This window comes from Poeciliopsis prolifica, unplaced genomic scaffold (genome assembly GCF_027474105.1).
Source record: "Poeciliopsis prolifica strain line A6 unplaced genomic scaffold, Auburn_PproV2 SCAFFOLD025, whole genome shotgun sequence".
In the NCBI taxonomy this organism is placed as follows: Eukaryota; Metazoa; Chordata; class Actinopteri; order Cyprinodontiformes; family Poeciliidae; genus Poeciliopsis; species Poeciliopsis prolifica.
Genome location: NW_026562400.1, coordinates 4,283,255 through 4,300,444, shown reverse-complemented (window position 1 = coordinate 4,300,444; position 17,190 = coordinate 4,283,255). Strand labels below are relative to the sequence as shown.

Sequence of the window (17,190 nt, the reverse complement as noted above, 5' to 3'; positions counted from 1 at the left end):
ACTGACTGAAGAATCCATCTGAGGAGAGGGAAGGGGAAGGAGGAGGGGGATGACAGGGAGGCTGGCAGGAGGAGGAGGAAAGGCGGGGGGCTTTTTGTGGGAAATACCAGAGTCAGAGGAAGGGAAGAACAGCGGGGAGGTTGGCCGGTGTTGTTTCGGGAGTGAAGGACTTAAGAAAAGGTGGGCAGATCGATAATTTGTCAGGGAGAAAGATGTGAAGTCGATAACCGTGTGGCTGAAGACTTTCATGTTGCACTGAAAGCTATTTTATTCTGTTTTTCTTCACGCTTAACATTTCTCTGCTCAAACAAATTTTAATATATCAAACAGAATCATTTAATTTTTATTTTAAACAAAAGCACCTTCCTAAACTATTGTGCTCCTGTGAGGAAAAAGTAATGCCCCCCTGAAAATAATCACTCCCTGGTGACAACAGTGGCTATGAAGTGTTTGTGATTTCTGGTCTACTCTGGATGAATTTTGGCTCACCATTCTTTGTAGAATTATTTCACCCAGACTATCTAGTTTTAAGCATTAGCATTCTCTTTAAGGTCATAGCACTGTGTCAAAATTTATGACCTAGTCAAAGACTGGATTTTGTGTTCTAATTAGATATTTCTATAGGTTCTTTGTGGTCTTCTAGAATAATTAAAACATTTTCAGTTGGCCAGTCATTAATTGGAATCTTTACCGCTCTGGGTTAATGGCTTCCTCTCAAGATGTATATCTAATTTTTAATGTCTTCATTCTGGGGCACATTGTGTTTTGCTTTTTGAGATATTTTAGCCTACTTTGTGTTGGCGATTAGGTTCTATTTAAGAGATTGTTATGTTTGATGTTTAAACACATGGTCAATTTTTACATAGGGCTAGATTGGTTATTTTTTGGCATAGTAAATTAAACCATTTGAAATCTGCAATTTGTATTCTAATTTGATATTGAAATTCTTAGGGTTTTTGTTGATGTGAAATATCTTAATGTGACAAAAAAAAAAGCAAAACTCAAATGAAATCAGTGAGGAGACTGGTCTTTTTCTTATCTTTTCTCAGTAGAGGCATATTCAGTTCATCAAATACAGTAAAAATGACCAAGCATTTGGAAACACAATGTGTTTCTAAAGCAACAACAGTGAGCATTTGAGCAGTAGAAGAAAACATTCTTCTATTGTTTTCTATTTCTGTTCTTCCTCCCCAGATAAGACATGTTGTGGCAGCACTATGAGGCAGGGAGGTCATAATGTTAAGCCTCACCAGTGAGTTAATTGCAAATAGCAGCAATTAAAGCATGAAACAGTACCAGCTTTAGTACATAAATTACTTCAGCCAAAAATGACAGCAGCAGTATTCACGTTAGTGAAAAAGACACATCTGTATTGCCTGTGAAAGGATTTCAACTCTGCAACTTCGGCTAATCATCCAGGTTGCAGGTTTATACCCTGATAAACCCATCAAGGTCTAAAAACATTGCGTAAAATCATTTGTATGCCAAACAGCGTGAAAAGTTCATTCAGGGTTCAGTGAAGCTTAAAGCAGAGAGGCGAACAAAGAAATGAATACATCAAATTGGCTGACAGACGATGTACATCCACATGTTTCTTCAGATTTAAAGGAGGTGCAAACAAGCCAATTAACTCCAGAGTGTGTTTCTGCTGCCCCCTGATGGAGTAAAACAAACATCCGCAGGTTTCATGTTCAACGCAAATGGACACAAATAACAGCAGGATTATAATGAGGAATCAGCAGGGGAGGTCTGAGGATGTTTTCCTTCATGTCTGATAAACACAAAGAGATTACCTGTGACTCGTACATCCTGAAAGGTATGAAAAAAAAAAGGTTGGTCCAATGAAAAGCAGCTAAAAGTAAAATGTAATTCTTAAAATTTTATATAATTTTTAGATATTTTCCTGTTTTTTTTTCTGAGTTGTTTTTTCTTTCATAACACGGCTATTAAATTTGTAAACCTGGACTATCTCCACTCCAAGGACTGTAAAATTTGTCACTCAAAATTAGGAAAACTGTTTGTTTTCTGCCTGATGTTTTACAAAATGTGTAAAGATAATACCCATGTCACAGACAAGCTAAAGCCAAATAAACAAAACCCACAGCGAACAGATTGTACATTCATGTTGTTTACCTGGTGATACAGATTCTGTCATTATTACGATATTATGCTGGCAGAGTGAGGATAAATTTTTAATGACGTATTCATTGAGGTTTACAATGACAAAAAAAAAACAACAAAAGGAAGTGCTCATGTTCATCTGCCTGCCAAAGATTTCTGAATATTTGGAGATGTTGGAAAATTTTCTGTTTAAAAAGATGTTTTTTTACTTTACTACTATTAAATATTCATTCAGCCAGATAAAAGACCAATCAAGCAGAACATCAACACGAACAAGACAAATAGACAACAAAACATTAAAAATAAATAAGGTACAAAAAATTGACAAGTTATTACAGTAACAACTTGAATGAGTAAAAATGTATGATTTAAAACGCTGAAAAATTTCTGTTGTGGTATTCTTAATATGTATTGAAGTCATTTTTGACTTTCAGTTCAGATTGGAGGAAAAAGGAGAGAGAGAAACTCAAACTTTTTTCTGTTTCCATTTGAACCAGAGAAACAGATAAATACAAAATGTTATTCACTGTAAGGCATGATAACATCTTTTCAGAAAAATGCATTAATAAATAAGAACCAAACCAATAATAGCATTGTAAATAAGAGTCATCCAGGGAGTGCATCACCTTTCATTTAGCATACAGTTCAGTGGTGAGGCATCTGCAACCAATGATGAATCCCAGAGCAGTCAAAAACTGCTCTGGGATTTGTTTGTTTTTGCTAGTTGAAGGAAAAACAAACACAAAAAATTATAATTGCCTGACAGACTTTTCAATATTGGTTGCAAAGCACTAATTTAACTTAAGAATGAAAAACATTTAGGGTTTTTTTTTTAGCTACATTTACATTTATGAAGAAATTTTTGAGGGCAACAGAAGGCCATTGAATGTAGAAGAAAGTCTGAATTTGGCATTTGGGTTCAGTTTTACATTATAACAAGCTACTGTATAATCAACATGGTTTTGTAATGAGGGACAAATGTAATGTAAGCTTTATCAGGATTTCAATGTCGCACTTTCATCAAGGAGCTTCATTTCTAGATTTTAAATTAAAACTGCATCTTCAGGGTACTTTGTCCATTTAATCTGCAGCTTATTTTCAGTTTTAAAAAGCAACCGAGTGAAAAAAGATCGATGTTTCATTTTTATCAAAAGCATATTTCCTTTGATTTCTGCATGAATTAAAACTTGGTTATTCATAGATGCCTCTAAACAGAGATCTTTACAAATAGAAACACCACTGAAAAGCACAGGAAACTTTAACTCAAGGATATTTACAAGGCTATGGATGAATACTGTAGCTCAGAAAGCAGAGTACAGTAAAATAACCTGGTGAAACTGGAAAATAGGATATGTCTCATTAAAGCTGAATTCAATGAGAGGTACATTTTGTCAAAGATGACCTTAGTTACTAAAGATGCAGTGTTTGAAACAGCTAATTTTCAAAACACACTAACTTATTACCAAAAACCTGCTGGATTGTTTTTTTGTAAGTGTTGGTCTATTTTAAGAAGCAGCAGAAACCCAAATGGAAGTACAAAAACATGCAAAATATGCTAAATATGAATTTTCCATAACATGTCCTCTTTAGAAGGAAAACGGGACCAAAAAAACAAAAACAAAGAAAGGAAAAGGCAGCAAAATTAACTCACCCTTTCATTTTTATTCAGATTTTAGTCAGTGATAATAAACTATAGCTCCATATCATTCTTTTGTTATGCAAGCAAGTGAGAAAAGAAAACCCAATACTACTTGCTTTCTTTAAGAGATGTCATTATTACTGATAAAAAAGCTGAACATAATTAGGCCTACCAGACCCCTCTAATGTAGCCATGACTCAGGGCTCCTTTTGAGACATTTCTGGTCTAATAGGGATTCTGGTCCACCGTTCCCCAGTAAGCCATCAGTGTCCTGCTCAGATGTTGCTATAAGAGCCTTTCTGCAGGCTTCAAAATTAATGATATGTCTCTTTTACAGATGGACATTTCCTGTCTCTGTTTGCTATCACATCAGGAGCCCCCATTAGGCTTTAATCACCGGCCCTGTGAGCAGAAACTGCCAGAAGATTTCTGTTCGGTTTGGACAAAGTGAGGCCAATTTTGGAAGGGCATTTCTTCCCCACCAAAGATAAAAGGTTCAAAGGGCCACTTTGGCAAATCATAAACCACTGAGAGACCAGAAGCTGAAATTAAGCAGTTAATGTTGTTTTCCAACCGTATAAAAAGGGAAATAAATTAACAGATGATAAAATGGTGAGGGATATTGGCACAGATTTAAAAGCCAGTGATGATCTCCCATTGTGCAACTGTCAACACTATTTACCTGGGGATAAAACAATAATGCTTGATGTCATTGACAGCTCTTTCTCTTTAGAGGCTTTATTGGTCCATATTATGTGCATTAACAGGCTATAAAGGCATAAAAAAACTTGACCTTTCAGCTTCATGTGGCCCCGCAGGTCATGGTAGCAGGTGGGGTTTTTATCTACTGGAGAACTGAAATGTGACAAATGGAGTGAAACCAGTTATGAAGACGAGCAGCCGAGCGTGACATTTATGCAGACTGTGTTTTGTGGAAGCAGCAGTCTGATCCGAGCGTCTGAGACAGACAGCTGATTAGATGGGAGAAGTAGTGGAATAAAACACATCACTAACTTCTAATTTTAGAGAAATGTTATTAAAGTTCTTAAATGAGATGACTGGATATTATTTAAGGTGTCAGACCTTGTTCTGCTGCTAGATCTCAAAATCTCTTGTCATAGAAGATGACACAGTGCCCCCTAGTGTACAAATAAAATAAAACGGAAAATCTTCTCCAATTAAAAATAATCTTTGATTTTGACAAAGTTGTAACACTGAAAATCTAGTTATTGTAATAATTATTATTATTAGAGATAGTTATTTTCTCTAATAATTATATTGAACAATTCCCTTCTTGCCTCAGCAAATATATACAATATTTGTCCTGATCAAGCCATTCATTATGAAAACAACTTTCCTTTTACTCTGTTTGACTTCATGGAAAATACTTTTTGTATAGCGTGAATGTATGCAAAGCCAATAGTACATAAAGAGCTACACCCATGACATGCATCATTGCACTTAACATTTATTACCACTGACAGCAGAGGGTAAACTAACTGAACTTTGTATTTATGATTTAATGCAGTGAGAAACTGTAACTGAGCTGTCATGAGCTCCAAATGATCATCAAAGAAGTAAATAAATTTTAAATTCAGTTTAGCCCTACTTTGCTAAAATATGTGCTATTCTTATTTGTATGTCTTTTCCAGGACTGAGAACTCAAGCTGACCACGAAAGATACTGCTAAGTCTAAAATAAACACAGTTTGGTAAGGTTTCACTTTACCGGATTAAAATCTTTGAGTTTCGACTGAGAGAAAACCTGAAGAAACTCACAGATATAGGAAACCTCTGCTAACTTCACACAGATGTTGAGCTGAGATCTTGCAGCTGTTAGAGTATAGTAATTAAGCAAATCAAATACTTGTTACTCCTGTTTTAAGATGGTGCAAAACAAGTGTATACATCTTGAATTGTCCTTTAATATATAAAGGACATTTGGTTCTTCTTGACATATGAGAAAACACACAAGTATTTCTTTTGGAAAATATTTCATTCCAGTCCATTAGTATTCATAAAGAGAGACCATTTTTAAACAATCACAGTGCTGTTCACAAAGACAGAAGAGAGTCCTTTGAGTACAGCTGCATGCAATTCAAAACTAAAAACTCTCAGTTGGGCCAAAAGCCATGAAAAAAAGATGTTTTAAGGCAAACTCTGAAAGTGAACAGTGAATCGGCTTTTCTGGCATGAAGTGGAAAGTTATTCCAAAAGAGAGCAAAGACAGAGAAAGCCCTGTTTGTTTTCCAGGACCAGCTGCAAGATTTGAAGACAAACATAAGAATCAGCTGTACAAATTGCACAGTCATGGATATGATCAACTGTAGGATACATTCACAAAAGCAATGTTTAGACCATTATAATCAAACTCTAGTTGTTTGCCTAGAAAGTCTGATCTGTCTGGAAAGGTATAATGTAATCAAACTCTGACGTGGGCCAAAAAAATCTAATTCTGGTCCGCCTAAAAACTAAGGTCTTGGAAGTGAACTCTGCAGCGGTTCGAATCCACACAGACCGGAGACCGCTCCAAAACCAGGAAGCAATCTATAGCGCATGGCATTCTGGGAAAATACTACCAAAACAAATGCGAGAGTCTAGGGCAAGGGGGAGAAATGGCTCATTGTATTTTACCAAAGACAAAAGAGAAATACTACAGCCATAAAGTCTGACGCTCCTCCATCCCCACCACAGACAAGGAGGGGAACAGGTTTTTCAGAGATTGGTTCGTTTGACACAGTGCAGCATGAAAGCAAACAGCAGCAGCGGGAGTCTCATTCTCACCAGTGCAGAGTTTGGTTGTGAGGTGAAGAAAAACTTCTGCCAAGAAAAGCATCCTAAGAGCCAAATCCTTCCAAAACAACAACAAAGCTCATAGAGACAAAGAACATTGTAAAATTCTACAAAAAAACCCAATAAGTATGGCGAGAAGAAAACAGGTGCAAAATAACGTTTTATAAAATCCCGTCTGATTGTATAGCATTTCTGGAAAAGCCTTTGTTCACAGCAGAAGAAAAGATGAATTGTAGCATGAACCCTAGGTGGTGCCAAAAGGTAAACATCCTGATACAATCGTTGTCTCTTATCCAAGAAAGCGTGCTCCTGTTCAGCAACACGTGATCAGTCCTCAAACAACAAGCGGAGAATCTTAACACAAAAAAGAATCAACGTCAGTTTGTTTTGGTCCAGAATGTTGCACCCAGCATGTGAGAGAATTACCTTTCACTGAAAATGCTGACACCTTTAATTAATGAAATCTTTGCATTAATAAAGCACATCACAAAATGTCTAAACTTTAGATTGCACAGGTACTCTGCTACCCACAATCACCTTTTCTTCATCCTGCACTAAAAAAAATGACAGGGTGTGTCTTCAGCCTACACAATCTGTATCCATCTACATACATGACATTTAGTTTAATGTACCCTACCAGTTGGCCTTTACCTTTATTTACCTTAAACTCAATGTTTCCATTCTCTACTCTGTAAATATGGGTTAATATATCAGGGATTCACTAAACCCCTGGGCTTAACAGTTCATTGTGGACTCCCTGTCAGTTGCAGAAGAAAAAGCGTCTTTAGGACAAGGTGATGGATTTGTTTTTCTGTTCAGAGTTCATTGTGTAAACCACATGGTTCATGCTGCATAATTATCACCTGGAGGAGAATGTGACCACCTGAGTTGGCTCTATAAAAGGAGGAGAAGAAAATATTTAACTCACCATCTCCAGAAGAAGAAGACCGGAGAGCAGGTACGCCAGTTCAGAAGTTTCCTTAAGTAACTGATGCCACAAATAGATTTATCTAAGAAGAACACCCATCACTCAAGAAGGCAAACCTCATACGGGTTTCACTTTAACTTAAAAATGTACGTACATTCTTGCTGTTGTTATTTTTGCAGTTGTCGTTGAGCTTAATTAAAATAAGCTTCAATAAATCACGCGGAAAAAGAAAGTAACTAATTTAGGAATGACAAAAGTAATATTTGTTCTTCAAACATGGAAGAGTCAAGAGGCTGTGCAAAGATTACAGTGTTGCACTTCTTTTGTAGAGGAATCTTCTTTGTTGTCGGGAAGATGTTTGTCATCTTGATTTGCATCTTGACACTCCAAGATGTGCACACTGCTTGTGTTGTGGTGAGTGTAACTCTAACACCTTGATTTATTCCAGCCTGTTAAATGCAAAAATGATTGGAAATCATTCCCTACTTTAATCTTAAACTCTATCACTTCAAAACAGATCTAAATTCTATTTTGAATTTTGCTGAGTTTGTCACCTTTTTGTGCTTTTTTTCTTCTCTTTTTCCCAGAAGCTTCAGATAATCAAAGCATGCATTGAACTCAAATCTGTGTGAAGAAGTTTAATAAGTGCATACATTTTAAGTTAGCCTGTTTCTTTTTTTCCATATTGCTGAAAAAAACTAACCGCACCATAAGTGATTTTTCCTGGAGTTTTTTTTTTTTTTTCTCACCACACATCAATGTTTCAGATCAATCTAATTTTGATAATTTTCTTCTTTTTTAACCCATAATGGCCTCAATAACTTACCATGCTACACTGCAAAAGAATGGGTTTAAAATCTGTATGGCTGGATTAACTGAACAGGTTTAGCAAAGTTTAACTATCTTTATCTTTGTTTCCCCAATGAAATATCTTATGTGTTATGGCCATTTTGCTTCTTCCACTTTGACAACCAATCCTGACATGGTCTTCTACAGAGCAGCTAAATGCCCTCAATAAATACATAAAAAAAATGCATTTATATATCAATTGTTCACAACTCCTCCTTCTGTTTGGCCCAGTTGAAATAACTGGAGAAATCCAGCTCAATGGGAGAAATCTGAAGGGAGATGAGAATCAAGCAAAAACAAGCAGGGACAATAAAAAGGTTGTGTTGACTTTAGTCATTTGTCATAGAATTAAGAAGATAAACAAGCACTAAAATCTCACCAGGAATTCAGGTGTTTTCAAGAACCAATTAACAGATTCATGGTGTTAATTTGTAAATTATTGAAAACCAAACAGTTAAATGAGCTGCTTACTCACACGTTTGTTTCACATAAACTAACCTGATTTCTTTTCCTCGTTCCCTCATGCACTTGGCTTCACATCATCCTGTGTTCACAGCAAGGTAAGCGCCCTGTTAAATCCAGCAGGCGTGTTTAGCAGCACCGTTTTATTTTCGGCATCAGCTGAAACCTTGCCAGCACGGCTCACAGTCAGATTAGCGGATTTAGCTCAGTCTTGTGTCTGTGCTCCTTTGTTACGTCGAGCCATTTCAGAGCAATTAAACCAGGATGTGTTTGTGAGTCATCTCTTAAGCCGCCAGAGTAAATGTCAGTGCGCATTGTGTCTTTAATCTGCTGTTTACACATCGCTTTCTAATGTGTGTGTGTGTGTATGTGTGTACAGATGTTTGCCGGAGAACACAACCGTGCAGTCCGAGATCGTAAATGTTCACAACGCCTTCAGGAGAGCAGTTGAGCCTGCTGCTGCCGACATGCTGATGATGGTCGGTCCTTTTTCAACGTCCTTTTTAACATTGCATTTATATATCAGTTGATATTAGTTGATTTTCTACAACTAAGCAATAATAATAAATAGTAATAAACAACAAAGTAACAAACAAAAGATTGTCATTGGGTTATTGCTAAAAGTTGGACAAATAATAAAGTTTTTAATCACCAACTACAAGTCCAGATGATGTCTTGACAATCAAGATATTTTGTCAGTACAGTTGTGCTAGATGTGTCAAAATATATTTGAAAACCTGCAAACTCTCCCCAGCAGATGCAACAGATCCGAGATTGGAGGTGTGAAACTATCAAGATGCACAAAAAACAAGCTCCTGATGTCCAAACATATTTTCTTTAGATAATATGTACAAGCTCAATTAGTGGTTTTCAAATTTAGACAGGGCCATTCTTTCAGCTTCACACAAACTAGCCAGATTTCTTTTCCTCATTCCCTCATGCATTCAGTATAGGTTTCCTATCCATCTCCTGACTGATGTTTTTTTTTTTTTTTTAATCTCAGCTCAGTTTTTTTAATCTTCCTGAAAGTCCTTCTTTAGCTCCACTTTTCTATGCACTATCATTCAGCCATGTAACACAAATTGTTTTTGGAGGTAACTTTTTGGCAAGATAGAGAAGCTCGTTTTAAGTAAACAATTCCTCAATATTGAAGAAATCATATTAGTTTGACTGGCAGATTGTTTAATTTATAACGTGAAAACCATTTGTGTGATAACTTGAGTTGTGACTTGTGACAAAAACTGATTGAGAAGTGAGATGCCATCCCACAGTAGTGTGTGACCAACCTGATGACCAGCATAAGGAGAAGATGCAGAGATGTTGTGGTTGTGGTTCTCTTATGCCCAACTGATGTCCCTGTTTGATAAACAAAAAAAGAAAGAAAATCAAATTATCAGTATTTCTGATTTCTTTGAAAAAGATGTTTTTGTAAAAAATTAATCCCTTTTAGCAAAAACCGATGGATTTAGCTGTCACTTTATGCCAATATATTCCCTATGTACTGTGCTAAGTTTGGAATAAAATATTAATTAAAATATAGTGATAAGGAAATAGAATCTTCTTCTTCAAGGATTGCATTTCCTTAGGCTGAAGGCACAACTCGTCATGCTTTCATATGCACAACCAGTGATATAGTCAAATGACAGGTCAAAGTCTGATGTAAAATGCAATTACAATGTTTTGTCTTAGTCTTAAACATGCTTTTACATTGGCTCAAAATTCCTCTTATTATTTACCAAACACAGTTACCCAAAATTGTATGCTTAAATGCAATTTAAGAGACTCATAAATTACTGCAAAAACAGACGCAGTGTAAAATAAAGTGAAATCTTTCCAAAATTACTTGTAAAAATTACAAGATTCAACGGGAAATTATATTTTTATGTTGGTTTGCATAATTGTCTTATTATTTAAAAATAGACTTTTTGTTTTTGGACTTCTTATTTTACTAGAACTTTTATTTGAATAAAGCCTAACACAAGCAAGTCATATGAATTCAAAATCCAATGGAGAATTATTATTTTCTAGGAAAGAAGTACAGCTCTACGCAGGAAGCAACACATAATATTTTGGAGCTTAGTATGATGATTATCTTAGTTAATTATGCAATGCAACATTTTTCTTAGTTGAACTTGTCCTGTTCTTTGAAACGAGAATTAAACATTTCATTTTTTCCCTCAGACTTACAGTTTGGAGTTAGCAGCCAGCGCTCAGGCTTGGGTGGATAAATGTGCTCTCAGTCATGGACCAGTCAGCACTCGTCTGCTTGATGGTACGTTTGTTGTGCCTCCATATATTCTCTCTTTCGTTCCTCTTTCATCATTTTGGGGCTGTAAATATTTCCTCCATTAATGTAATAATGCCCTTGTGGTAGATGGTCAAAGATACTGTGTATGTTATCTTATGTCTTCTTTTAATAATAGATTGTACTAGGTGAGATGTTATCAAGAAGGAGAATTGTTTTTTTGTCTTTTTTTTTTTAATGAAGCCTGCTTTATACAAATAGTGTAATCTCGTGGGGGATAAAAAATAAAATTATCTGCAAATACTCATTAATCAGTGCTGCCATGTGTTTCCCTCCATTACCCAGGATATGAATTAGGTGAGAATCTCTTCTATTCTTCCTCCCCATCCTCATGGACCACTGTTATTACGACCTGGCATAAAGAGAAGTCACACTATCTTTACCCCAATGGATCCACCAACGGACAACCCATCGGTCACTACACACAGGTGCACATTTTTATCACCCCGTGTTATTTTTTAATGAAAAACACTTCGCTTTTACTGCTCTGCTGCTCTGGTCAAGCGGTGGTTGCAGAGTGTACTTACAAGGAATGTTTGAAAATGAAACCATCCCAAAAATAACCAGCAATTATTGTGTTGCCAGGTTGTGTGGAACAGCTCCTACAAAGTGGGCTGTGGACTTGCTCTATGTCCCAACAACATCTACTTCTATGGCTGCCATTATTTCAGAGCGTATGTGACATTTTTACAAGTAATTTAGGAAAGATTTCACTTTATTTTACACTGTGTCTGTAAGCCATTCACTTTGTCATATCTTGTTACATTAGTGGATTTATTTAATTTTTCAGAATTCAACAAACAATACAACATGCAGACACGGTTTTGCAAATGTATGAAAAAGACATTTCTTATCAGCATCTACATACTTTTTACTGAAACACGCTCTAGTGAATGTGTAAGTTTAGCACAGGTGGATTCATTTAAAATGACAATTTCTGAAGGGTGATTTTTTCCAACCTTTGTGAAAGTTGCAAAAGTTTTCTTTATTTTTTAAAACACTTTCCACTTTCTTATAATGGATCATGTTGAGGATTTTAAATAATACAGGCATTGAGATTTGAGGAACAATCACATAAACAAAGCAAAATGTGCAAAAAAAAAAGTCATAAACATAGTCCAATGCGGTTATTTAGGTATTTGTAGTAGGGAGTGTGTTTTATTAATAATGTAGACCAAGAAATAAGAACAAAATCCTCATATAATATAGAAAAAAAATATTGAGGGAAAACTTTATAAATTTTTAAGTAGGAATATTATTTTCTGCTTTACAAAATCTAAAAAAAATTTGTCCTTTAGTGGAAACTTTAAGAGATGGCCTCCCTACAAGGTTGGAACCTCATGTGCTTCCTGCCCAAACAACTGTGTGGACAAACTCTGCAGTAAGTAGAGTAACAAACCTACAGAAATGTGCCATTAATATTTAAAATACATCCTAATTTCTTCCCTCTCTTTCTCAGCCAATCCATGTCCTTATATAAATACCTTCATCAACTGTCCCAGACTGAAAGTCCTCAATGGATGCAGCAACCCGCTGGTGTTTGCCTGGTGTCCTGCTTCTTGCAAATGTACCACTGAGATTGTTCCAATATATTAGACTGAACAGCAAGAATATTTAAATTTCAGGTGTTCTTTATCTGTACTTAATATAATGCTGGCATCTGCAAAGTACAATAAAGCCAATAGTTTATAATTGGAATATTTTTGGGTGTAGCTTGTCTTCATTGAATGGTTCTATTAAAAAAAAGATAACTCAGTTTAACATAGAAATTTGCTAATGTGGCACATGGCACTTGATGAAGTGAAAGATTATGCAACTGTATAGTCATATTGTAGTATAAAAATCTCTGGAGTTTTTAAAACATTTTAGAAAACAAAGATTTTAGGGGGTTTTATGTTTCTATTATTAGGACTATTTTTGGGGAGATTTTATTTTGTTTGTTGTTCTTGGTTCTAAAATCAGTTTCTCTCTTGGATTTCCCCACCCTCAGGCTTTCCGATTTTCTTTCTGCTATGTTCCTTGTTAGATCACCTGCAGCCAAAACATGTCAGCTTTTCCAGGAAACACACTCCTTTTTGTTTTTTCTCAATATATTATTTCCTTCATATTTTCCATTTCGTTTGTCCTCTCTCAGTTTGTTTAGGGTTTGTTTGACTTTGACTCCAGATGCCTTTGCAGCACTTTCAGTTCAATCATAAGTTATTCTGTCTAACACTGACCTGCTGTTCTGTCATTATTAACCCCTCAATTGAACATCTAGACTTAATATATACATATATATAATAACAGTTGCTGTATTAGCTGTGCAACGGAAGTAATTTTAAAAGAAACCAGAATAATTGGAATATCAAAGCACCACTTCCAACCAACTGCTCCTTTAGTTTCCTTCACAGAATAGATATCAGTAAAATACGTTGATGACTCTGCAGTGGACGATAACAGTCAAGTCTTTAAAAAAACAGAAGACCTGTCAGGACATGAAATACCTTTCATCCATGACTTGCTCAGCAACTGTAAGCTAAATTTCTAACCAATTGCTATTTGGGAATCGTTTTGTTAATGCCAACATCGTATTTCCGTCAGCCACAGTGTGCCATCTTCAGCATTGTCTAGTTATAACTGCATTAGGGAGTACATAGGGACACCGACATTGAGCTAAGGTATCCCTTCAATGAGATTTTTACAATTTGTTCCTAAAAAATGGGCAAAGGGAAGGAATTGGAAGAGGTGAAGTGGCCAATACCCATCTAAAGTTGTCTATTTTTATGTCACAAAGAAAACTATTGGACCCAACTTTCATGTCCATTATATATAGATATATATATATTTTTTAATTATTTTATTTTTTTTTACTTGTACTGTCAGCTAAGGTCCAACGAGACCAAAAAGAGGTTTTGAGCAACAAAACATCCAGCTATGATTTTTGTAAAAGAAAGGATCAGTGTGTAGCAAAGAATTTAATGCCTAATGTTCGGTACGGTAGAGGATCTATTAAAATGTGGGACTCTCTCTTCCAAAATCTATGGGAATAATTGTTAGTTTGTGATATTCTGCAACAATTGAAATCCAAAAGAATTTCATAGAAATCTCAAAATCTTTTACTGAAAACTAAAAATGGAATAGGAAATGAGTCGCCATTTCTTTGAAAGGGTTTGCTTTATTTAGCCAAAATGAAAAACTGGTAGATCCAACTCTTCTTGTGAGTGAACTACATTATAAATAGAGTAAAAAAACAAATACTGTGTGTTAATTTAAAATTTAATTTGTCTGCATCTTGTTTGATAATTGTAGTTTCAGTATTTTTGCAGTTTCTTATGGTGTCAACCTTCATGAACAGTCTGTGTTACCAACCAGATTGCTACGATTCTTTAATTGCAGGTCTGCACAAAAACTTTGGACTCCTGCATCTCTGTGTGCTACCAGAAACTATTAAATGCTAAAAGAGAAAACTTTGAGCTGTTCAATTGAAAAAAGAAGGATCTGTAAAGTAATTATAGCAGCAGTGCTGATAAGTGTAGCCATTGGAGGCATCATGCTGTTGCAAATCCTTTTTCCTGTTATTGGTATTAAAGCAGAAATATTTCTGCTTTAACAAAAATAAAGTGATTTTCTGTTATGAAAATAGACAACTTGAAATGCTCAGAGTAAAAAAGAGGCTAAAGACATATTATAAAGAGACTGCACATAAAAAAGGAAATCCTCAATATGATTAATCATTTTGAAACTATACCTCTATTAACTGTAATCATAAAAAAATCATCATTTTGAACACTGTCCATATTGACCAGCAGGTGGCTCTGTTCCACAACTCATTTTCGTCATTGATATCCCCAACAGCATGCATATCTGCTTTCATAACAAGTGTCAAATACGTTTAGGCTTTTTTACTCACACACTGCGTTTTCTAGGATACAGTATCCAAAATTTTGATTACATTTACTTTTATACATGAACTACCGTTCAATTGACCCACCTATCACTATTGCTCTCAATTTCCTTTTGCTCAGGATGTGTTCTTATTTTCCAAAGGAAACTTGACACAACAGCAAAAGAGACAGTTAAAGTAATTACTTCACCTCTGAGATTAGCACATTTTTTTCTGTATTTACTGCCTACACAAAGAGGAAGATCACCAAAGCACACGATGTGACAGACAAACAAGTATCATGAGCAAAGCCTTTGAAATTACTTCATTAGAATTCATCACATGTAGCTTTCAATAAAACAGTCAACATTTGAATATGTTTAACAGTCTCACTTTGAAATAGAAAGTAATAACGGATTTAGTTTTCTTTCTAAATAGAGGAGTTTACATTTCGGAAACAAGATGTGCAAACTTTGGATAAAAGTTTCTTAGAAAAAATTACCTTTTCAAGAGTTTATGTTGCATTTTCATTTTATTGCATGAAAATTGTATTTGATCTCCTTCCAAACTGCACAAATTCTGCAAAACTGCAATACTAAGTTTGTCTTTAAGAACGCCTCCTGTCCTTAGCTCCATAACTGAATTAACTGTACTTGTTTTACAATAAGATATACCTATTTAGCATCAATCAGTCTCCAACATGAGAGGGAATTTGGGTGATATCGATGGGCTGGGAAAGACCAAAAAGTTAGGCTGCAGAATAATAGACAAGCTTGGTTAACAGCCAACTACTTTTTGGCTCAGTGAGAACCATTCAAGGTCTTGGGATAAGAACCAAATAGGAAATATTCTGGAGGTAACTGAAGCTCTGTGTTGCCCAAAAACCTGAGAGATCTGGAGAACTGTATGGAGTGGGCCAAAATCCCTGCTGCAGAGAGAGTAAATCTGGGCAAGAGCTACTGGAAACTTCTGACCTCTACAACAGAAAACAAAAGATTCTTGTTAAGCCTGCTTCAATTTAAAATGTAAAAATTATATTATTCAGATTCATTTTACACAAAGGGATTTCAAACCGTTAATTGCTTAAGATTATGCAAGCCATAAGCAATTAACTGACATGTAAAATATCACAAAACAAAATGTTTCAATGAGTAGATTTTTTTTTTTTAAAATGGCAAGTAGCGTAACACTTTGGTTGAAAAGCGAAAGCTGGAGAATAAGATCCAGTATTGTAAAAATGCAGTTGAGTTTAATCACACAAACCTGATTTTCAACATCTTTACATGAATTTGGTTGAAACAAATGGGCTACAAAGTAAAACTTTCAAAATATTTTTGCTAGGATAAATTAAGATCAAGGTTGGTTAGTGGCTCAAAAGATGAATATTGACAGGAGAGTAACTTTCAATTCCAAACTAAATGCAATTCTCATTATTAAACATGAAAAATACAGATATAGAATATAACTGATGTCGGATATTTTTGCAACACTAAAAAAGCCAAAAATGTTTTCACTATCTGCCATTAAATGAAGCAAAACTATTTTCCTGATTTAAGTCAGCTAAGAATATTATAATATTTATACTTGCTAAGCAGTGATAAAACGTTTTCATATTCAGGAATGTACACAAATTTTACACAAATTGTACATGTAGACAAATTTTCTTAATATCAGATGGAATCACCTTTTAAGTTGCATGACTTGGCACACGTCTTACAATAATTATTTTGCCCATTTTCTCAATGCTTAGTTCTTTTTTCTTAAGACTATAACACATTGGTTGTTATTAGACAGAACATATCACCTGTAATTAAAGACTCTCTGTGTCATTGTATTTGGAAAAATCTGGTTCTATTTTACTATTTAATGTTTTAGAGGTAATGGATTCTTCCTCACTGAGTGACCTTTGAGCCCCAGGATCTTCATCATAACTTTTGCTTTTCTTATGCTTTTTATTCTTGCACATGCATAGACAAATGAAGATGACATTTCATATGGGAACAAGTTGTTTGTTCAATATCTGGTTAAACTCACCCATTCTGTAATAAATCCACGAGTTTCACTTTTTATCTTTTCCATGTTATTCTAATGTACTGACGTGTGTTTGCTCTGAAAGTCCCAGAAAAAGGTGCAGGTGTTCAGGATAATTCGGTAGAGTGACAACAAACCTGGTGCGCGTTCACGAGACATACACAACTTTGTTCCCTCGTTCAGTGACTGACGATTACA

The 17,190-nt window shown here is 35.3% G+C and overlaps 1 protein-coding gene across 1 annotated transcript; it reads left to right on the top strand.

Annotated features, from left to right (window-relative positions):
* Positions 1–7,521: 7,521 nt before the first annotated feature.
* LOC129370850 (cysteine-rich venom protein) lies at positions 7,522–12,768 on the top strand. Its single transcript, XM_055047066.1, has 9 exons — positions 7,522–7,626; positions 7,810–7,894; positions 9,081–9,088; positions 9,171–9,270; positions 10,973–11,063; positions 11,382–11,524; positions 11,682–11,770; positions 12,395–12,477; positions 12,556–12,768. Exons 1-9 carry the CDS (start codon positions 7,544–7,546, stop codon positions 12,690–12,692), a joined length of 819 nt encoding a protein of 272 aa, XP_054903041.1. The 5' UTR covers positions 7,522–7,543; the 3' UTR covers positions 12,693–12,768.
* The last annotated feature ends 4,422 nt before the right edge of the window (positions 12,769–17,190 follow it).